The sequence below is a fragment of the Chelon labrosus genome (assembly GCF_963514085.1).
Source record: "Chelon labrosus genome assembly, chromosome: 4".
Taxonomy (NCBI): domain Eukaryota; kingdom Metazoa; phylum Chordata; class Actinopteri; order Mugiliformes; family Mugilidae; genus Chelon; species Chelon labrosus.
The window spans coordinates 15,229,310-15,252,639 of record NC_140340.1 but is presented as its reverse complement, the minus strand read 5'-3'; the positions used below and the strand labels follow the sequence as shown (position 1 = coordinate 15,252,639).

Sequence of the window (23,330 nt, the reverse complement as noted above, 5' to 3'; positions counted from 1 at the left end):
GGTGAGTTGTATGAATTCCACTATTAAATTACTTAAAATGTAATTTCAGTTTGAATTCTCTACAATTCAGTTTCCTTTAGCAATAACATTTAATTGTACTTTAGGAGAGGGGATTTACGACGCCTCTGTTTCTGCTAATCACTCTCCATAATGTTGTGTGACTCACCGTGTGAGCTTTTTTATGGCTCAGATTGGCTTGAAATTCTCTGATGAACAATTTGTGCAAAGGATCAGCAGCTACAACAAGCTCCATTGCAAGTCTGTGTACAGAGAAAAGTAAGGTTAAAAATTAACTACAACTCTCAAGGTGCATTTCAACAAGAAACATCAACATGGGAAAATGTTAGTTACTCAAGGTATAAGGAACCTTAAGTTGTGAGAGCGCTGTTTAACAAGCTAATGACCAGACAACTTAATATAGGAAAAGCAAAACCATAATGAAAAGATAAAGCTAAGATAAAGATAAAACATGTTCTGTTTCCTTTCTCTCGCTCGGAAATATCCTGTACTTTCAGAAAAAAAAACAATAAATTCTTGCTGTTAGCTTGGGACTATATAACCCCAAATCCAAAAACGATGTGACTTGCATTCATTGTGGGATTACTAACAAAAATGTACCAAAATAGATGACAACATGACAACTTCAACATATACTTGAGCAACACTTAAGCGGTGACTCTGCTAACTTTATCACTCATAGTGTGTTTAGCTTATCTTAAAATAATAACTGATTCCTTATTTGTATCACATTGTTTAGATCAAACATACCAGGCCACCAGAGGATCCAGTCTGGCTCATAGGGTGAATATGCATGATGCAAAAATGACATTGAAGATTCAAAGCAAATTGTCAATAAAAAAAATTTATTTTGTCCACTAAGGATCACACTGTTTTACTAAGAGTTGCGAACCTAACACAACACTGAGACCCAGAGCTCAGTTAGCGGCTAATAACTTAGCTCGTTAGCTTGCTAAACTGTTCTCGACACAGCAGTCTTTTTACGACTTATGATTGATGTTACCACTTGAATACCGAGCAGTTTTGGTAAGCTCACCCGTTCCATTTGAAGGCAGCATAAAACTATCACTTTTGCTATTTTAAAAGGAGCTACACACCAATACTTTGTTTCTCTTGTTAGCAAGCTTATGGCTAACTAGCTTAATTGAGCTATTTGAATGATGACAGGTTAGCAGTGAGAGTAACAATCATGAAACAATGCATAAACACTCCCAAAGTGAAATAACACTTTCATCTTCTTCCCATTTTTACAACCATAAAAATAAACTATTGCTACAACGCAGTTTTAAACTACATTTGCAGCCAACGAAGTAGCAGCTAACAGTTCAAAACTTAGCTAGTGTTAGCTTACCAGTGTGAATATTAATGTTACAGGAGTTTATGGTCCTTCTTCAGAAGCAGTTTTACCTTCTCTTTATTAACCAACCGACTGGAGGTTTGGAGGAACACTGGTTTTATTTTTATCTTACTATATTTTAATATTATTTACAGTATTTTATTTTATTTTTTTTCCACCTTTAACTAGGCCACATTTTTAGGCTTCATATCAGTCTGTCTCCCCTTCCTGTGATAATATTAATAGAATCATTTCAATATGTAATAATATAGTATATATGCTAGTACAAAAAAAAACATTTTAAATAGCTGACATGAGCTCATATTGCTGTCTGCTGTCTGAGAAAATTACTGGTACTCAGGATTATCTGGACCGGAAGCAGCCTCCTTTAAGCATATTTGCACTGATGGATATTGAAAGATAAAAAACGGTCTTTTCCATGCAATCATTTTATCTTTAATTACGTGTTTTATTAATGCCACTTTTTATATGGAAATGTGATTGTATTAACACCACATACATATTGTAGGTTTATTTAAAGCCGCCCCGCTTTTTAATTTGGCACTTTTCCTTCATAAAAATAAGGGGGCGAAGTGGCTATTTGAATATCTTTGATGTTCCTTTCAGTGTGTCTTCCTGATTCACAATCAGCTCCACCGCCTGTCTGTCGGCTTTCTGCAGGAGAGATAGCACTCTCTTCATTACGCGCTTCATTAATTTAAATGCTAATTGATTCTGCGAGGGCCTTTCAGACTGAGGGCCAAGTCCTGTCTTCCCCCATTGATTGTGTGTGCGGGGTGTGTGTTAATGTGTGCGTTTGTGTGCACCTGCTGGATCCTGGAGTGACATGTTCTGACAGAAAAGCCTCTCCTGCCTGTCTGTCTGCCTCAAGTGTGCCACTGATATGGTTGGAGTGCAGCCTGGAAGACAAGTAGTACAAAAAATAAATAAATAAATCCACCGACAACAAGTATCAGACAAGAGATTTAAGGCTTTAGAGGTAAAATAAATAAATAAAATAAAAAACAATGTGAATAGATGCAGTTGGGGTTCAGTGTGCGAGGACTGGATGGATAAAACAGAGGATGCAGGGGCAGTTAAATGATCCGTGCTCTGTTGCTAGGAGACACCGTGGCTGGATGGTAGAGATAAACGCTGGGATCCACCCCTGGCAGTGAGCGGAGGGTGGGAAAGAGTCAGCGGGGAGGCAGGGGGTAAGAAAGGGAGAGTGGAGATAGCAGAGGAGGAGGAGGGGGGAGTCACACGACAAAGACAGAAGCATCGTCGTTCATGGCAGAAAAGCTCCCCTTTTCTCCCCGACTTTTACTGCCCTTCATATCTTTTGTTATTCACTTAAGTTTAGACATAAATATCTGCCCCAGACATCATAGAAACATTAAATGTGTCTACTTAGTCTTCTTTGCTGATCAAATCCAGAGTTTATGTTTTATAAGTTCAACCATAAGTCGTCCTTCTATATATTAATGGGATTTAAACGCCTCAACTAACCACACCTGTGAAGGTGAAGATAGAAGACATGTCTGGAGAGGCCTGCGAAGGACACCACATCTTGTTTTATCATATTTTTGCTTTTTTATTGTAACTGATAGAAAGATATTGTTTTGCAATTCTAATGTCTGGTTTCCATTTTATGCTGGGGTAGCCTGCCAGTATTGCTTCTAGCACTATGTTTAAACTCAAAATCTCAGTTAAAGACACTTAAAGGCACAAAAATCTAAAATTTGCTTTTCTGGAAATATACCTGTTTGTCTATAAATTCAAGTTGAAATACGACTTTTAACTCTAATAAAACTGGGTTTGTATGGGAGAGGGTACACTCGAAAAGGAGCTTGTTTTGTCTACCTGTCACTCTTTGTTGTTTTATGGTTTGGTTTGGTTTGGATTGAATGTGAATTTACAGTAAATAAATGATTCAAAAGCATAGATCACTCAAACCTGAGGTCCACGTGTCATTTGTGTAGCAAAATGCCCACCTCGGCTCGTCAAAGCCCCCTCAAAGAGGAGACAGTGGTATTTAATGCCATGACTCACAGTGAGTAATACGGTGACGTGATGATAACACAACTGGTTTAAACCTAGTGATCAGCGGGCTTTTCTTTCCACCACAAACTCCCTCAAACTGTTTCCATGAGTGATGACCTCAGTTTCAAGCTGCAGTTCTTGCGACCCTGGTAAATTTAGAGCACCGCCCGTTCCTGCTTCACTGCAACACATCATTAGCAGAAATCAAATTTAAAAGTGAAACTTTTGTGCAGTGATCAGAAGTGGGGGCTCTTTAGCTGGTGCCAGGAGGGAAACCATGGCTGCCACCATGCGAGCACAGGAAAAGAGCTCCATCTCCCTCCATCATCCCTCATCAATCCGGTCAGCCTGACACAAAAAGACAAAAGGGAGAAGAGGAGCGCTTCCTTCCATCACATGTGAGGGAAGTGGCGAGCGCTGAGTGCGCGTCGTGATTAGTTGTGAATGGGACGCAGCGGCCTGATTGGTGGAGAGAGACGGGGGTCAGGCGTTCTGCCAGCAGCTCATACAAGGCTGCTGATTGCTATTCATCCGCTGATTACAGTAATTTAGATCTGCAGCAGGCCAAAGGGGCCTGCGTCTGGCAGGCTGGCGGCTGCTGCTGCTCCGTCTGGGGGTGCAGTTTTGATTGCTTAGTGATGTTTTTGTTGTCGGAAATGAGTGAATGAAGCTGGAAAAAGAACCAAACATGCAGAAAACCTAGGGTGGGTGAAAAAAGTGTCCAGTGACCAGATGAAAACAGTGACGTCCAGAAATGTTAAGTTAGATTTTACATCACAGTTCTGCAGATACTGAAGTTGACATTACAGGCTCAGAAAATAAGCAATTTTTTGTTTAAAGATATTGATCCATCACAACAGAAATCAAACCATAAATGCATTATTATGGACGTCATTTCCCACAAGGTGCATCTCAAAAATATCTCACCTTGTGTAAGGCAAAAACAAAAAGAATTGTATGATGCATCACTTTTGCTTTTTGTCTCCCGAGCAGCCGCTTGGACACGCTGAGACCTTGAATAATCGAAGTTGATGAAGCAGTTAGTCGCAAATGGTTTCTCCAGGAGCGCGGGTGATGAATAATCAAGGAACTGAGCAGCTCCGGCCTCTCCACCCGCACACATTACAAGGTTAATCTCTCTATTGATTATTGCAGCAGAATCAAAGCGACGCCTCACTACAGACTTTCTCTGTTTTCACAACGCGGGTTTGTCTTTTTGTGGATGCATAAATATGGAGGAGCAGATGGAACTGTGCCGTTGATGAATGATGCTTTTGTTGATAGCATCTTCCCACAGCAGCTCATAATGAAAAAATAAATCATGCTTAGCACAACATTAGATTCACATTTATTGACAAAAAAAAGCAAGTTTCTCTCTAGAGAAAAGTATTTTTTCACAGACATGTTAAAAACTTGTAAAGGGGCATAAATATACATTCTGACGTCCACTGACCGACGTCTAAAATCATCAACAACAAAAGGTCGACACTTTGATCCCAGCAGGTAACAAATGTCCCTGTAACTGTCCAGCTCCAAGAGAGTGATTTACATGGATAACACTGTTTCAGGAAGCATCCTCTCTGGCTTACTCACACAAACACACTCACATATATACAAGCACAAACACAGTCAATAGGAAAATGCTGTACTGTGGACTTGTGGCCCCTGATTTGGTGACACCTCATCGTGGTGTTCAGCATGTGTGTTTAGACAATGTGTGCGCATGTGCTCTGCTCCTCGGGGTGTTTGGTCTAACACTGCTCGCCCTCTGGGATGCTGCTTCAGAGGTGACCTAGTTCTCCTGATTGTCAGCAGAAGGCGGTTTCATCAGCTCGCTTTGTGCCGAGGCATTGAACTGTGCCTGGGACCCTGGGACAGGCCAATTGGACTTGTGTAATGAAGCTCATCACACACATGCATGCACGCACACACACACACACGCACAGGGCTGTCGCCAGGTCCGGGGCAGCAGAATTTATAACACCCATTTATTACCTTCTGCTTTATCAAAGAAATGTGATTCCTCCGCGCGTTTCTGATGCAGGCACCACGCTGCCATTAAGATCCATTACGAGGGGGTGACAGAGACGGAGCAGAGGGCGTTGATAGATGGTGGTGGCGGGGCCCGCTGTCATTACGACATTTATCGAGTAGAGTGCGCGAGACACTTTTCCACAAAATGGCCGCGGAGCACCAACATGGCTCCGACTGCCAGGAGCAAACGATTCACATCTGATGATCGGTACAAAATGTTAAATACATTCATTTGCTGCTTGTGTGTGTTTGGAAAGGCTTCGCGTAGCAACACGATCACTACACACAGTCCTGCAGTGATCCCTCCTCACAGCAGAGTGCATATGAATGAGTAATATTTACTACTACTATCAGATGTAAAGAGATCCGTAACAAAAAAAAAAACTACACATGTACGCAAACACTGCAAATTCCCACACTGAGTATGGGCGACTTAACACATCATACTGTTACACTGAGTGCAGCAACTCCACATTATTCTAAGTCTCTCTATCCTACACAATACTCACCAAGTACAGGAGCAACAACGTTATTACATTCATATAAATAATAATAATCCCAGTATCAACCACGAGTCACTTCAGCGCCTTAAACTCCATTAGTGTTTAAAGGTGAAGACCAGCTTCACTGTGTGTCCTTAACAACTCCCTTTAGAGGTACAATGTCTGTCCTTGAGGTCGCGACACCGAATCCCTTGGTGTCAAAAAGAGAAGAGTCTCCCCGAGCACGGTTGTGTTCAGGTCAGGGGGTCCTTGGAAGTCTGAGGATTTTTATAACACCCAGGAGATCTCAGGGTTTCACAGATAAAGGGATATCAGTTCATCAGGGTTTCTCTCCCTCTTTAAATGGCACTGACGAAGACAGGAGTCTGAACTGAGAAATCCTCCGTCTTCGTTTACTTCTGTAAAACCGACGTCAGCCACAGGACAGACTGAGAAGATTGATCTAGTGATTGATCAGTTGGTAAGTGTGTGTTTATAGAGAGCATGTCCTGGTTTGCTTCTGTTCCACATGCTTTCAGTTTTTAAAAGAAACATGACATAAGGGTTTATGTTTATACTACAATCACACAAGTAACTTATCTACTGTCTCCAGTAAGGTTTTGTAATGTAAGTGAGAAAACTTGAGAAGAAAGTGAGAAGAAATCAGATTTTCTCAGCTGGTCTCTCTTCTCTTCTGCCATGTGTATGTTCCTGATCAGATTTCAAATGAACACAGACAGAGAAAACGCTTTGAAAAATGGTAAAAGGATGAAACAAGTCATCAAGGAAAGCCTGTCTAAAATGTGAGAATAATAAAAAATGATGAGGCTGTCAGAGTGATTCAACAGTTCCTGCTTGAAACCTGTATCATGTTTCAGCTTTTTCAGGGCTGATGGATCAAACCCACAACAGGAGAACACACTGTCTGCGTATGTGGAGCAGAAGCTAGCCTGAGACGGGGGGGGTAACTTGGGCTCTCCATAGCCAGAGGTGCTCTGCATCCCCATCTGCTCGCTCATCGTTGGAGAGGATGGCTTGAGAGAAAAGATGGCGAAGCTAACTGTCCATTCTCTCTCTCCCTCTCCCTCTCTCTCCCTCCTCTGTCCTGTGCAGCAGGTTCTCTGTTGGAAGTAATGAGTCACGTCAGCAGCCTTTTGCTTGCAGCGCTGCGGCCCTGTAGGAACGCAGGAGAAATGATGGAGCAGGATGGGAAAAGGAGCAGAAGGAGATGGAAAGAGACCTAAAGAGGAAGGCTGAGTGAAAGAGAAAGAGGGCCGTGTGTGGTCATGTGATCAAGGACAGCTTTCAGGCTCTGCTCCTGGCAGATTCTCCGTCTCTGTTTCTGCTTCCTCCATCTGTCTCCTACTCTCTTGTTGCTCCAAGGAGGGGCCAGACATGAAGAAGCAATGGTTGTGTGGAGTTGTTGTCTTTTTAAGACTGTTGTTTTTATTTTTCCACTGCCTCCGTGTCACAGTCCTCTGCTGCCGTTGGGTTTCAGCTTGATGACCCATTCTCCTCCAGGGTTGCTGTTGCACAAATCCAGAAGGTGTGTGTCGGGATCCAGACAGTGTTCACCTGCAGAACACACACAATATATTTAAGCCCCAAAGTTGTTAAATGGTTTGCAGATGAGCTAAATGAATAATAGGATTTACTTTTAGTCAATTAAGGCAACAGCTAACAATATTTAACCCAACCCTTACATGACCGACAGGCCAGAATTAATGTTTCTGTACATGAGAGCACAAGAGTTTTGGATAATTTCTGTGTCCGTTTTTCTAAATTAAGTGACTGTTTATTCATTCTCGGCTTGTGTTTGTGTCAAAACAATAATCAAAATTAAAACTTTACAGGTTTTCTGCCCCAAAGTTGAACTGAAAAAGTTTTAGTTGTGCTGTCCACTGTGTCAGCTCTCTTGTGAGTGCGCAGACATGTGTGTAATAAGCATTTGTCTGCTCTGATAACTGCAGATGCACTGCTCATGTCTCTTTGGCACTTACACACTTTGTTACATAAGACCTTGCTACTCTCATCAGCTCAATGAGCAGAAAGACATGCAAATGTCAGTGCTGCTCCGATCTGAAAAAACAGTGCTGACACTTTGACTTACCGATATTTCCTCCCACTTCGTACAGGGCACATTCTGGATACACCACAGATCCGTTTCTGTGGAGAGACACATGGCACCATGAAAGTGGGAAAATGCGAGGCAACAAAGTTAAAATTCTGATCACACTTTTGCATTTTTGAAGAATCCAAGCAGACATAGGTCATGTGGTAAAGTTACAGTGTTTATTTTGAGCTGCTGCAGTATCATACCTTCGCATTTTTCCCTTTCCATTGTCGGGGCTGCGGAGGAACTGGCGCTGAAACTGGGCGAGCAGGTCTGAGGCACGTGAGTTGATGTTGAGCTGATACTCCATCGTGCCGCTCACAAGGTCTCCAACCTGGACCTTCACTGTACGATGTGGCTGCAGGACACAAACAAGAGTACGACAATTTTAAACACTGTAATGACATTGATTTCGTACTGACTTTTAAAATACATCTAATTATGAGTCTGGTGTGGACTTATTTTTTCAAACACAAAGAACTTCAGTTTCTTACAGTAAATCACAGCCAACATTGACTCACTGCAGCGCTGCTAAACCAGCTCACCTCTGAGTTGTTTTTGTCAGGTTTTTCTCTGCTGTCTGCGTGGATCTTCCTCAGCAGGTTCTTGATGCGGCGATCGTAGAACTGGTAGCGCCGGTTACTGTTCTCATTAAGCTTGCGCACCTGGCTAAGGAGGAAATTAGGAACCTGAGGAAGAAAACAACGTGACAAAACATTTATGAGGCGTGTGCTTTCATGCCAAATGTCTACACAGTGTTTGCCAAACATCTTATCACCAGATCAGTTACATGGTTTCTCTGGAACTTTCAGACTGTTGTGTTTACACAGTTTACAGCTTTCACTACATTTTATTTTTTTCTCTATGAAATTTTTGTCATGTCTAATGTGTTTCTGTGGGTGGTCCTACCGTCCAGAGCAAGTCCTGGTAGCGGATGAGGAGCCTCATAACGTCAGCTGCCTTCTCCGCCTGTCCTTTCTCTGTCCCTTCAGTCAGTTTGCTGGGGACGGCCTTATGGAGAAAGAGGTTGGGAGCCATGATGGTGGCGACGGCCCACAGATTCATTCTGTTTCTCTTTTCCCTGGAAACCACCTTACTGAGGAACTCGAGCAAGGCCTTAAGGAAACACACAAAGAAACACATGAAACAAAAGATATTTCTGTTGTTTTTGGTTAAAACTGTGAAGCATGAAGGCTCAACATGCAGTAGTAGATTTTAGATCCCCCTCAACTGAAGAATCAGGAGGAAGAGCCCTCTTACAGGCGGCACAAAATACAGTAACGTGAATTATCACAGTGACTGAATCATCCGTAACACCTCTGCTGAGAAGTATGTTAATGCACAGTAACTTTCGGCTGCCTCCACTGGAGTCAAAATAATTAGTTCAGGTGGGTTTTATGCTCCTGGCTGCTATAAGTGGAGCTGACTGCACACTTGTGTTGGTGAAAGTGAGTCATGGTTAATGCAAGTTGTTATATAACAGAGCTTTTTCTTTTTTTTTTCTTTTTTTAATGTGAAGTATGAGCAGAATAATACAGTAATGTTTTATGGAACAGTGCTTTGGTCAAGTGTCATCTAGGACACATTTCTGACAAATCCAAGAAGAGGAGGTAGCGTGTGGTGAACAATATTAAACAGCAGTGTGCTGCTCTTTTTGGGGAAGTTTGTCTTTCTGTAAAAAGTCCTATTTTAAAGTTTTCTTCAGGTGAATTAATATTCTGGTTCTTAAAGTACTAAAGTAAAATCTGTGATATTACACTGTAAGAATACTGAAATCCCACATTAAATTGCAAGTTGACATGTTCAGGCTGTATCCTGCTTCTCAACCAATGTGCCATACGAGACAGGCTCCATGCTTACATGATCATGTGTAGGATAAGCAGTTATAGATAATGGTTGAATGGAATTCATTGGATTGTATTTATAAAACTTCATTATCTGAAAAGTAAAAATAAAAGTAAAACATAAATGTTGTGGGCTAAAAGTATAGCATTTCCCTCTAAAAGCAAGTGTGGGGTAAGTAGCATAAAGTGGGATGAGAAATTCAAGACCAACTAGCTTAACTTTGTACTTGTGTAAAACAAATAGGATTTACATGGGAGGAATTAAAATGTTCTGTCCATATTTCTTTTGCAGAGACTGAGACGTTTAAAAAAACATCAGTCTCTTCCAAGTGTTCTGAGATTGTTTTAGGGCAAGACTCACTCTTTCTGTTAAGAAATCATAAAGTGTTGAAAAGTGTTTTTACCTTTAGCGTGTTTCTGTTGGGCTCCGGCAGCAGCAGTATGAGGAGGTTCAACATGTGGAGTTTCTGCTTCAGCTCTGTGATGTCTGAAGGAGAAAGCAAGTAAATAAGACAGACTGATCACACACAGACACACACACTCTTCATTTCCTTTGTTTTTGACTAGGAGTAATGGGATGTCTAAAGATTAATGGCATTATGACAGGCAGCCATTAGGTTTGTTAGCTTATGTCTCTGTCATTTATCACTCTGAACTGATCCTCCTCACAAACTATACATCAGGGAGTCATCAGTCGGGTTACATTAATATAAATCTGCTTTTTTTTTTTTTTATTAAGGTGAGGCTTTTGTGAAAATAGATAATCTCCAGGTCTGCCGCTGTCACTGCAAATGTATTTGTGGTGCTGGGACACCTCTTAAAATGCTATCAACTTGTTCATCTTAATGTTGATTTTTCAGACGCAGCAGAAAAGATAAGTGTCACACAGCCCAAGCATCACGGTGAAGAGAATTAGGTAATTATTATGTGAACCCTACTGAACTGTTGGGAAAAGTGGGCAGCAGATTGTTGTGTAGAGAAGGGGAAGAGGAACACAAGAACAGAAAAGGTAACAGAAACACAGGAGATATTTTAACAACAGGAATCACTGTGTAGCATCCACTGACCTCTGACTGCGCTGAAGGTGTTGAGGTACTCGGCGGTGAGCAGAGGGGCTGGCAGCTCCCGGATGAACTTCTTGAGTAGTGCTGCAGCGTCGTTTGGACTCACTTCCTCCCAGTTGACCTGCCCTGAGTAGAAGTTGGCCTCCAAGTTCTGCTGCAGCAGCTGCAGGCAGGAAACAATGTAGATTTAAGAAGAGATTGGCAACACGGCTACTTTGTGATTCTTTTGTTCTATAATTAGTTGTCAAAAGATGTCTATTGTTTAACATTATTTATCTCGAAGATCTGTCATGACCTCAAACCAACATGTATGTTATTTAAAGTTTTCACAGAGCTGCCTTGATGTGAAAATTTGTTTGTATTAAATTTATTTTAACAGAAAACGGAATTTCTACTCTGTTTCTATTCTTCAAATGTATAAACTTTTTCATAGTGTTTCTATGTTGATTATGTTTTGTATTAATTAAGTTGTTACGCTTTGTGCGTTTTAAAGGTCTACTTGAAGAAAGACATTGTCTTTAGGCTATAAATGCATGTATAATGTTTTCCGCTGAAAATAATCATTAATATGGGTAATACTTTGAAATGCCATTAAAATCATAAACAAAAGAAATAATGTACAACCAAAATATGAAACTCAGTTAACTGTTTCTGAGTGATCACTGTTATCAAATTCGTTAATTGAGTATCTGTGCTGGAAGTTTTTCCTTTATTAGTGCTAACTGGCGCTCTCTGGTGGTAGCTTTTATTTAACTGGTTCAGAGTCACCTGTACGTGTAAGGTAAGGCATACAGTGTACTGGGGGCTATCTGGCAGCTGGAAAAGCATTATTGATTTTGTCTCATTGTTTGCTTGTTTTTCTAAATGTCAGCTGTAGTTAAACTCAGTAAAGTCGGTTGATTTTCCTCTCAGCTTCCCAAGCACTTCTGACATTTTACAACGTCAATACTTCATCCCATTTAGGTCATGAAATATTTTACCTCGCTTTATACACAAGACAAATAAATACAATACTTAGGGGCAGTGTTATCTGTGCGTATATCCAGATATTGCACCTTGATTCTGGACTGAGATCCTGGAACCCGCAGGATCCCCTCCGAATCGACTCCTTTCTTCTCCAAAAACGACAACAACTGCAGAAAGAGAGAGAGAGAGGGAGAGAGACATCAGCAGAGTCAAGCATCAGCAGATAAGAATCTCTCGCTCACCTCTGCTGGTTATACTCAGTAACTGCTGCTACAAGCAGGGTGTGGTCAAAGTGTCCTCACACACAGAGGACACTGGTAATGTTTTATATTCTCTAGACTCAAAAGACGCTGCTTGAGTGTTCAACACAATCAAAATTGTATATAACACATGGTAAGCAAAATATAGTCGAAATAGAAAACGGTTGTCTTGTGTTAGAGGAGTGCAGAACAGACAAAGAATGAATGTACTGTACATGTATAGTGTACTAATGGGTTCTTACTGCCTGCAAGAAGAGAGGAGTCGAGGTGTTGGGCTTCGATTTCTGATCGTTTTCCAGCAGCGCGGCCAGCGGCACCCCGAAGAGACTGCTCTCTGTGGAAGACCAAAGTGTCAGGTGAACATTTGTCACTCGAGGAATTTCTTCCTCAGTGTTGAATTGGGGAAGAAATTCTCGACTGGTTATGGGTCAAATATTGTTTCTTGTGTAATTACGTGTAAATAAACGCTTCATTATACTGCAGAGCAAAATTCTCAAGGATTATTTACCACGGATTAATCCATACTAAAGAATACGTAACCATAGTTTTTCAGTGATGTCTATGTGTGAGCAACTGGCAGCGAATAATATTGCTGCATACCTGGGATTTTCCTCTTGCCCATTTTGTTCCTTTTGACCTCCAGCTCCAGGAGGTCACACAGCGCCGTCATGTCGATGAGAGCCAACTGACGCACCTTCTTCATGTCAGTGTGGGAGAGATCCTGAATACGAGTCACTCCTAGACGGCACTTGTGGCATACCACCCGCTGAGGAGGTGAGAGTAGACGATGGATTAGAGGTGAAAGTAAGAAAATGGAGGTGAAGAGGGAGACAGAACACATGAGAAAAAAGACCAAAATAGGAATATACTCATTGTAATGTACTGTATATCAGTTCCTCTCTATGCAGTGTTTTCAATTAGATGTGAGTTAAATGTATCCGTGCATAATTAACACCACGAATTAAAACTCAAAACAAAAGTCCCTCTCCAGAACTCTGTGATTCTTTTGAAAAACACAACTAATTTTCCTTTTTGCAGAGGAAACTTATTTAGTCGGAAAAATAAATCCGCTGGACTCTGTGACACAACAAATCTCATTTTGTTTTGTTTTAATCACTCCTTTTGTGATTAACCTCGTTATCTAACCAACAGCAGAGGACTGAGTGCAAATGGATTATAACAACGTTTGAGTGCATTGTCAGGTTTCCAAACGTGGACCGACATGTACAGTGATTTATATGAAAAGCTTGGATTATATTTATTTGTTCAAGTTTAATACTACAAAAATAACTGTGTTAACCCCACGTGAACACAGGGACATTAAAAATCACTCTTCATCATGTACAGTGCTTCCCCCTCAAATCATAGGATTCTTTTGAATCTTCTTTTCTATCAATAGATTTCAATTGTAACAACACATGTGGGTGTTTCCCTTTTGTTCCATTTGCAAATTTGGTCCCATTTCATCAGCAGATCATTTACAGAATTTCCCTGTTTGAAATAACTTTTGTAAAGTTTCTTTAGTGCCAGTGAAACCTACACCTGCTCTGGAATGTTAGTGGAAGACATGCAAAGTGTTTGGGAGCTTACAGGCAGGGTGCTGTCCTCTTTCCTGCGTTGGCTGTTACTCTGCGGCAGTTTGGCTTGTTTAAGGAAAATGACAGCCTGTTCGCAGTAAGCCACGTCAGTGATGAGGAATTCCTCTTTAGGAGCACATCGTTTGTGCTCTGGTGTCACAGCTGAGGGAGAAACTAAAATGAATTCACGCTATGTGATGGAACAGGAGGAAGAAAAACAATATAAAGTCAACATGAAAATGAGGAAGTCTACCACCAACTTCCTTTATCTCTTTACTGACTCTTATCTGCCACGAAAGAACAGAAATTTACAAAAAAAAGAAAAGAAAAAAGAACAGCGCTGAAGTCTGTCACTAATAACTTTGAGCGCCGTGGTCCCTGCTGTATGTTTACAATATTAGAATACTGAGAAATTAATTGTACTATTCATTCAATTAGCAAACACTTCTTCCAGCTTTTTATCATAGAACAGAAACAGGGACTTTCCCCAGCAGCAGCATGCAAAGACCAGTTGTTATCTAGAGATTAATCTGATCACATGTGAAGACAGATGACTGGGCTGTGACCTGATCCATCCTCATCACACCGAGCCAAATCTGCTGGTCTTACTTATTCAGACATGTTGTTAAAAGACTGTAAGTAAACTGTAAACTCCAGACGATGGAGTTTCACCTGCTTCTGTGCTGTACCAAATTTTTGAATGGATTCAAGAGTACATCTACTTATTTGCTATTCTCTTTAGTACTTGCAAGTTTATGTTTGACATGAGTCTATATTGTGTTGCTCTTACCTGTTAGTGGTGTTTTGGCAACCGACGCCATACTGTGTTGGGGCCGGTCTTCACTATGCTGAGACTCAGGCAGGAGGGTCTGATGAAAGAGCACACAGATTCGCGTTTTGATCAAATGTACAATTTTTTTCTTTAATATCTTGTCAACCACTGGGAATAAAATTTGTATGTTTTTTGTCCATTAAGTAGACGGACAAGAGTAGACAGAGTGTGTCCTTTGATAAAGCACTGATAAGGATCGGAGGAACACAATCTCTATTCTGGATGTGTCAGACAGGCAGCGAGGACAAAGCATGGCCTTTACATGTGATTTGGTTTTATTGCCACAGGTCAGCCATCCTGAATGAAACAAGACAGCACAATACACTGGAACAACAGGAGGACCCTCAATGAGGACTGACAGTCACCTGGGAAACACAAGACTTTCTACAACAATCAAAGCCTCTGATTTTAGAATCTGAGGTTGACATTTAAACGTAAAGTTGACAAGAAATACATGATGTGACATGCTTTTTTTTAAATAGCTGCATCCAAAGCACAGATTCAGATGTTTTAATTGTCATTTTTTTGATGGTCTGCTGCAGAACTGTCTGCCTCAGACTCTGATTTACATTGCATGTCCATGTCCTGACCTGAGCTATGGGGGAGTTGAAGATGTCACGAACGTCGCGTGGGGGCGGTTTGTTCCTTTTGCGGAGGGACAGCGTGTAGGAATCCAGGCGACGCTGAACAGCCGCGGCCTGCGTCCGGGTCAGAGTGGACAGAAGCACCGCTTTGTCCACATCCTCACTGTCCTCGCTGATGAGGGTCGATAAACCAGCATCGGCCAGCCACTGCTCCTCTTGTTCTCCTTCTGAGACAAATACATGGAGCAGGCGTTACAGATACAGTATGTACACAGACCAACGACAACAAGATGTCGATAAAACGCAATAAATTAACTATAAGTAAGTTCTAGCTAGTTGTAAAGTGGCGATTTGCTAATTTAGTCATTGTCTTGGCTAGTGAAGTAACAGATAAATTTGTTGCTGGGAAACAAGCCAATTAAAAGTAATAAAATCAGAGCAGCATCATAAGATGCAACATAACCAAATGTAACTGCTTCAGGAAGAGTAAACAATATAATCATGTCTTTATCCGTTCTCTAAACAGGTCACATATTAAGCTTTACTTTTTACAGTTAGCTCAGTTAACTGTACAGCATTTACACCACGCAGTGTAACCTTAACCCTCCAGACAAAATTTAAGTATGGACTAGTTTGACATTGACAGACCTGCTTATGAAGACCTGGCCTTTGGACACTAAATGCCGTCATTAGTAAGTAATTTAAATCAACATTCATGATTACACACAGATTGTTTGCACATCAGTGAAACATTAAAGCAGTGCTTCTGTTTAACATATAACGTGAAAAGTGTCCATTAACGGGCAGAATAAACACAATCAGGCCATTTGACTGGCCATAATAAAAGAGTACTCCCACTAAAAGCATTCAGCATTCATAAACGGCTATTTGACTTTGCGTATAAAGCACTCCCCGCCACAGAGTGTTTGAAGCTGTTGTCATGGTGATGAGCGGTGCTTTGCGGCATGGGAGAAACCTGATACGCTGCCATGACAAATGCATCATTTCATGGAGGATCTCTACAGGAGCTGAATTAAACATGAATATTTTGTAATGCCACCAGATAAGCACATGAGTAAATCTTTCTCAGCTTTTCTGTTCACTCCTAGATCAACCAGCATCAGATTTGCAGTGTTTACCTTCTGATTGTCTGGAGTCTCTCCTGCTGCAGTCAAGGTCTGTGTAGCCACTCCCCTGTCGAATGGTCTCAACCTCACTCCAAAATGAGTCCAAGCAGAGTTTGTCGGGGTGCTGCTCCTGATCCTGGGAGAGCGGCTTGTGTGCGTGTTCAGCAGCTGCCTGGTCCTGCGGGCTGGCCCAGGGCTCCACGCTCATCTCGGTGGGGCTGGGATCTCTGGTGCAGACATACACACACGTAAAGAAATCACACGCATGCATGCAAACAAATGAGCAGAAACACAAAGACGCATACAAACACAGCAGAAACGGAAACTGAGCTGGTGCAGGGAAGATGAATCAGCCGGGAGAGCCCAGAGAGATGTAGAAACAAAAGGAGTGGGATGGAGGGAGGCCCGGAGTGCGATGGCGAGAACGGACACGAAGGGGGGTCTCTATTGTTCTTGGAAAATGTGTCCTGAAGGCAGAGTGCCCTGCATATCCACTAGATGTCACTGTTACAATGTGATATCTGCTTTCATCAGGGCTCCACCCTCTCTCATCTGAATGTAACCCACTAACAATGACAAATGAAACAGACAATGTTTAATTTAAGAAGACAAAAAGATAAATCATCTTAATTTGCTTGCTGGTTTCTTTCCAAACCAAAGCAAGGATAAAACCAGCCTGTATTTCATGTGTAGGACCTAACAACATAAGATACTGTTCTCTAACTCTCTAACCACAATGGGACACACTCAGCTGGCAGACACACTCTCACCCTCAACCATAAAAATGTGGTCGAATGACAACAGCCACCGGAAGTGATTCATACCACTGATTTGTAGTTCAGTCACATTCTTGTAGTCTTAAGTGACATTCCAAACGGTGCTGGTAGATATCCAAAGAATGCCAGATGGCTTATCATGCCAGCATGAATAAAGACAGAGACAAGGAAATCATAGTTTCAAGACAGATGCGTGCCAAAAATATCTGTCATACTTATAACTATCATTCAACAGACTCATGAAGATGCGCCTCAAAAATGCCCACATCATCCACCAGTCAACATGAGTGAAATCAGTGTTGGTTCAGATCAATGCTTTGGTGTTTTGAACCAGTTTCATGGTGTTTCAAAAGATGGGCCTGGGAGGAGCTGTGAGGTTGTGAGTTTCAATAGAAACTAGGTACTGGCTCTTTTCTGAGCAAGTAACAGAAAGAAAATAAAAAAAAGATGTTTCTACAGAAGGACTCATTATAATACTATTGTGTTTGGATTGCATGGATTAACAACCTAATCTATTGTCAACATCTAAATTAAAGAATTCTAACTGTGCACTTAATGTAGCGCTATTACATAAAACTACCTTACAATTGACAGCTGCTTGAGCATTTAAAGGCTTCTTATTTATCAAAAGTGTCATTTGTTATTAAGTAAAATGGGTCACGCCATGGCTTTACTGTTCTCTGAACCAGTATGTCTACATTCCAACACACAGAGCAGAGACATGTAATGTGACAGGACACTTTATTCCAGAGCATTCCAGTTCATTCAGTGGAAAACCTCCAACATTTCCGCAAGTTTTAGATTTTCGGATTAGATTTATTTTCAAAAATATTGAATGTATTTCAAATGCACAATCCTAAACTACTGGGTTGGTGGTAAAAGCAATGGCATTAATGAACACCTCCAGACATTGGCCTGACAAGGCAGATCTTTTTTTAGTGTACTCTATATAAACTAATGGTAAATACTTTAATCACACCACATGCACTTGACAAATTGCTGGTTTCCTCCAACCAGCCAACAAAAACCCAAAATGTTTAGAATTACATTAAACACAAACAAACCAGCAAGTGCTTATATTTGACAACCTTTCAGTCGCAAATGTTTGACATCTATGATTTAATTGACTTGAGCAATTACTCCAGTTGTTGAAGAGTAATTTTAAAATAATCTGTTTCAGATCTAGAGGAGGTGTACCTCAGATACAATTTGTTAGTGACATAAAAGAGCACTAACATTTTATAAACTTTACACAATTAAAAAAACTGCAAACCTACTTAATGTTATGATTGTCTCCACATAAAGTTAATACAATATAATTACAGCCATATGTAACCTGACAAAGAGAGTAGTGAACTCTATCGGCTCCACACAGATTACACAGATTTAAGTAGAAAAATACAAAATAGTTTTAAGCAAGTGATAGCCTGAGTTTACATGACATAAAGGTGACATAAAACCCAGTAATAATGCGTTCCTAAAAATCAATATAGAAGCAATAAAACAACATGCGGCTCACACACAGCTGTCCAAAGCAATAATAGGTGCTCAAAACCTGACAAAACTGATGGATCCGAGGTCAAAGACAAATGAAAAGATGACAAGAGAAACATCTTTCTATCTCACAAATAACTGCTTGTCTGAAAACTGTAACACGCAGATAAGAATTAGCAATTTAAATTTAAATTTGAAAACAAATACTGAAAGAGTCAGCATCTAAAATAGTTTGGATTAGACTCCACACGTAAACTACACATACCAAAGCTGCAGGTGTTTGAAAGACATGTTTATGTTTTGGCAACAATGTGCCATCTATATAATTTCATTTACAGCACAGACTGCTGTCAGACTTTTCCCAAAACACACTTTTGAATTTGGTCCTGCTGATCCACCTCCAGCTCTAATTCTTTCTCATGCCACCTACCTGGATTTATTCCTGAGATACAACGGCTTCGCTCGCCTGACCCTCACTTGGCTTTGGTTTGGACGGAGTCCGAAACGGGTCAATCTGGTTCGTGGAGACTGCATGTTGGATCCGAGGCTGTTCACCATTGCCTCCTCTCTGCCTCCCATATCCACACAGCTAAAGGAATCTTGGGAATTAGTCCTGTACAAAACCTAGCTTTATCCAGACCTGGTGGTTGTAAATCTGTCCTCTGCTCCAGCTTCTCTGAGCAGTAACAGGAAGTGATGTTGTAAGTCTACAGCGTGGTTTGAGGCTGGGTGGCATGCTTGCAAGCTGAGTGGAACTGGAGGTGGAATGTAGGCGGGAGTGACGACTCCCTGAACATCAATACATCATTCACACCTGTCCCCTCCCTTGTGACACGCCCTGCCTACATGCCTGACGGCTGTCAACTACAACTCTGGTTTAAAAATGAATCTATCCCACCAAGCAAAGTTGTGTATACTAGGCATATATCCAGACAACCTTATTGTTAACTCAAGACAATCAATTCTGATTGACTTTGGTCTTCTGCAGGCCAGAAGACTTATTGCTTTATCTTGGAAAAAAATGGATATACCTTTGATAAATGTGTGGGTGAAAGAGATGGCATCTTGTGTTGTACTGGAGAGGTTGACTTATATAACTAGAGGAAAGGCAGAAGAATTTGAAAAGGTGTGGAGACCGTTACTGGAGTTTCTTAGTAATAAGCGTGCACAACTTTGATACTGTTGTGAGGAGCTGAGTGCTTTGTGGTGTCTTTGTTATACCATTATTTTCTTGTTTCATTATTTTATTTGTTTGTTGTCATTTTAGTTTTGTTTAATATGTACACTGTCTTTGTCAGTGTTATTGTGTGTTTGTATGTGTTTAATATGTTTAAAAATCAATAAACTATTGTTGAAAAAAAAAAAAAAAAAAAAATGAATCTATTACTATTACCTGCTAAAACCCCCACTTAAAACACTTGAGCTGAAACACAATCAGATTTCTTGTTTTAGGCCAATAGATGTTTAATGGATGTGGACAGTGAACTCTCTAGATCCATTAGTGAAAGCTGACAAACTTAATGTCACATGAACACCTCTTCTCATTAATCAAGAATTCTTTGTTACAAAAGACGAGGCATTTTATCACCTCTCTGCTTTATGTCACGGTTAAGAAATAAATTAATCAAATGGATCAAAGGATTAGCTTTATTTTCAAACTGTGCTGCAATCTTTAATCAAACAGCTCATGACATGGTGAGTTAAATCAAATCACGCTTCACGTACAGAAGAACATATTAAGGTACAAACTGCACCATTCATGTTCTTCAAAGCACAATAACATCCTCATACCTGAACACAAATAAACATCTGATACAACTAAGCATCAAGTGTCAGCTGTGTGATGTAATGTATGTGTATAGGCGCAAGGCAGAGTGACAGAAACATAAACCAAGACACATTTTCTCAGGTTTCTCAAGTGCAACAGGTCCGTCAACATTGATTGTAAGAAGCCCTATAATCTTCAAAAGCTTCACTAACCTGACAACTTGACTCGTCGTTGTTTTTTTCATTTTCTCTTGTCAGCTAATGTAAACCCATATATATTTGCTGACAGTGTAAACAGACAGAACTCAAACACCTTAAACGTTATGGTGAAGAGAAACGTGGAAAAAATGTTGCAGTATTTTTGACACAATAGCCTTGCATTTTTACACATGTGACTCAACTATGTGTTTTTTTTCAAATGTCCACGTGACTTAGTTTTGTCCGTTCTAATAACAGCATTATGGAACAATCTTGGAAACGTATTTCCATAAAAATTCCACAGAAACTTGCTGTGCTAAAGTGTCTTTGGTTGTGCTTGCAATCTAAATTTGCAACCAGCTCACTCACTCATTCACACATAAAAACTGAAAAGCTTAACTTCAAGCTAAAATGCCAGCAACCACAACATGTAAACCCAATAGATTTGAATTTCTTTCCCAGGTTTCTTTAGGAAAGACCCTTTGGGAAGAGTCATTGTCTTAGTTTTAAATCAGCTAAAAATACTTTTCAACTTTCCAGCAAGTTACACAGCCTGGCCTCAAAACAAAGCACAAGGTCCATGTTAATTTTAGAAAGTGGACTAAACAAAATGTCAGGGTGTTGGGATTGTTCCTTGTTGAATGGACCTCCCATTAACTCAGAGAATCAACAGGAAGCCATCCACTTTGAGAGAAGAATGGACAAAATGTGAAGAAGTTGTCTACCTTCATAGTCAGCACTATGGGAAAAAACAAAAAGTAACCCCAAACAAAAAACTGGTCAAGGAATACAGTAATCCACTTAAAAAAGTGTCTCGTGTTGAAAGCAACACAGTGGTTAATCCTCGTGGCCGAAAGCCTCTTAGCTTGCAAAGAATGCAACAATTAGCTCATATGGCCTTGAGAAAGTGTTTCTTATCAACCCGTCACAGAAATAGGATCTGTTAAATAGATAACACAGATTTATGGGTTTGAATCACAGCAAGTCTACAAAGCACTCAAACCAAAACATAAAAAACACCAAAATGGCAAAACTCTTATACTCAAAGTGACAACATTTAGACAGTTACAGTTGTTGCTCTGGTTAACACCTGGGAAAAAGAAGTCAAACCAAAGTGGCACCCAAACCAATTTCTGCCTAACAGTAAAAGTGAACCTACACATGAACCACAAGCCCAACAGTCCACAACAAGAGTCAAAGACTAATCCTACCTGGCCTTGGACCGCCCGATACCTCTGCCTGAGAGTAGCAGCAGGGCTGCTGAGCCACTTCTCCCCCATGGCATCCTGCTGTTGTCCCCCCAAACTGCTGCTAGCTGCAGGAAACAGCGGCTGCCTGCCCCAGGCAAGCTGTTTCCTTGTAATCTCTTCAATGCACGAACACATTAGGACAAGGATAGTCTAACCGTGTTGGGAGGTACGTCACTACATTGCATCCTGGGGCAGGAAAAGAGGCCTGCATGGGGGCTGGGAGAGAGAGAAGCTGAGTGGCTGAATAACTGACAGGGGCTGGGACAGACAGAAGGAAGATATCATATGAATGGTTAGTATGGTCAGGGCAGGAGAGGGGGGCTGAATGGATGGAGCAACACAACAGCTGCATGTCTGACTGACTGCTCTGACTGCTCCAGTGGGTTCATTCACTTTTTGGATCAACTTATACTGCAGTTTCTTCTTTTATTGGGGCTAATAAACATGTAAAACCTCCACTTACTCATGGCTGATACTGATCAAACTTAAGCACAGGAATCTGGAATGTTGTTTCTTTAACTTGACCTTTGGTTCTCGTAGTAGTTTTTATGGTAGTTAATGGTGGCCATGATCCACGTTCCTGTCAATTATCTACAGCATGGTTGATTGTGAATAACCGTCAATGGTGTCAACAGGCAATTTCTAAGACAGGAATGAAAATCTCCTTACTGACCTTTTGATCAGGCCTCTTTGAAGGAGGAACACAAGAAGAACATATATTTGGTGGATGAGGCAAAGAGCACAAACAGCATCAAATAAAATCTACGCCTTCTCTCACATCTCTTGAATACAAGTTTTAAGGCCAAACTTCAGTTATGACTTGCTTTTACTCTTCAATCCCTTCAGATAAAACCGACTGATGAGTTCAGTCATTATGCTGCAGCTGTGACTAGTTTCATTCCAGGCTTAAATGTTTTCTGTAGCCTGTGTTAGTCCATGAAATGTGCTCCATAAATAAATTTGCCCTGCACTGTCTTTTCTTTTTAACTAGATGAAAGATACACGGTAATGCGTGTGGATAAACTGAGACGCTATGTTTGATGTCTTATATTTTAGGTTGTATTTTATGTATAGCACTTTGTGTCAGCCACAGCTGTTTTAAAGGGCTTTATAAATAAAGTTGAGTTGAGTTGAGTTGAGTTGAGACGCGATTAGAAAAGGCCACTTAAAACATCCAAGACATTAAAAGTTGAAAAGTTTTGCATTCCTGTACATCTATCATTTGTACATCTATAATTCCCTCCATTGGGAGTGTTAATGAAGTCCACAAAAACTAGTTTAGGAGATGGATGAATACCACTTAAATTTATGAATTACCACTAAAATGAAAATCTTGTTTTAGTCTGTCAGTTCCTATTCAAGTCAATCTAATCAGTTCCTGGATGCAATTAAGTTGTTCACTCATTAAAATGCTCCACTGTCCAAACCGGTCCAGTTATACTAAACAGAACATAAGGTCTCCTCTGTTACACAGTTTACTGTAAGACATCTGGTGGGAGCAGTTTATTCTGTGTAGGGATGCACCGATCCGATATTGGTATCGGGTATCGGCCCCGATATTGGAA

The 23,330-nt window shown here is 40.7% G+C and overlaps 1 protein-coding gene across 3 annotated transcripts; it reads right to left on the bottom strand.

Moving 5' to 3' along the window:
• Positions 1 to 4,592: 4,592 nt before the first annotated feature.
• On the bottom strand, positions 4,593 to 21,934 carry arhgap40 (Rho GTPase activating protein 40). 3 transcript variants are annotated; one of them, XM_084543750.1, is made up of 15 exons: positions 21,727 to 21,934; positions 16,293 to 16,507; positions 15,160 to 15,380; positions 14,528 to 14,606; positions 13,751 to 13,911; positions 12,761 to 12,926; positions 12,403 to 12,494; positions 11,990 to 12,067; positions 10,938 to 11,097; positions 10,275 to 10,357; positions 8,936 to 9,142; positions 8,572 to 8,715; positions 8,233 to 8,384; positions 8,024 to 8,079; positions 4,593 to 7,488 (listed from the first exon to the last, which is right to left on the bottom strand). In XM_084543750.1, the coding sequence occupies exons 1-15, from the start codon at positions 21,798 to 21,800 to the stop codon at positions 7,382 to 7,384; spliced, it is 1,995 nt and encodes a 664-aa protein (XP_084399876.1). In that variant the 5' UTR covers positions 21,801 to 21,934; the 3' UTR covers positions 4,593 to 7,381. The 3 variants fall into 3 exon arrangements, with proteins under 3 accessions (XP_084399876.1, XP_084399874.1, XP_084399875.1); XM_084543748.1 differs by lacking the exon at positions 21,727 to 21,934 and adding an exon at positions 18,981 to 19,222; XM_084543749.1 differs by lacking the exon at positions 21,727 to 21,934 and adding an exon at positions 18,981 to 19,222 and having other exon boundaries at positions 13,751 to 13,899.
• Between the last annotated feature and the right edge of the window lie 1,396 nt (positions 21,935 to 23,330).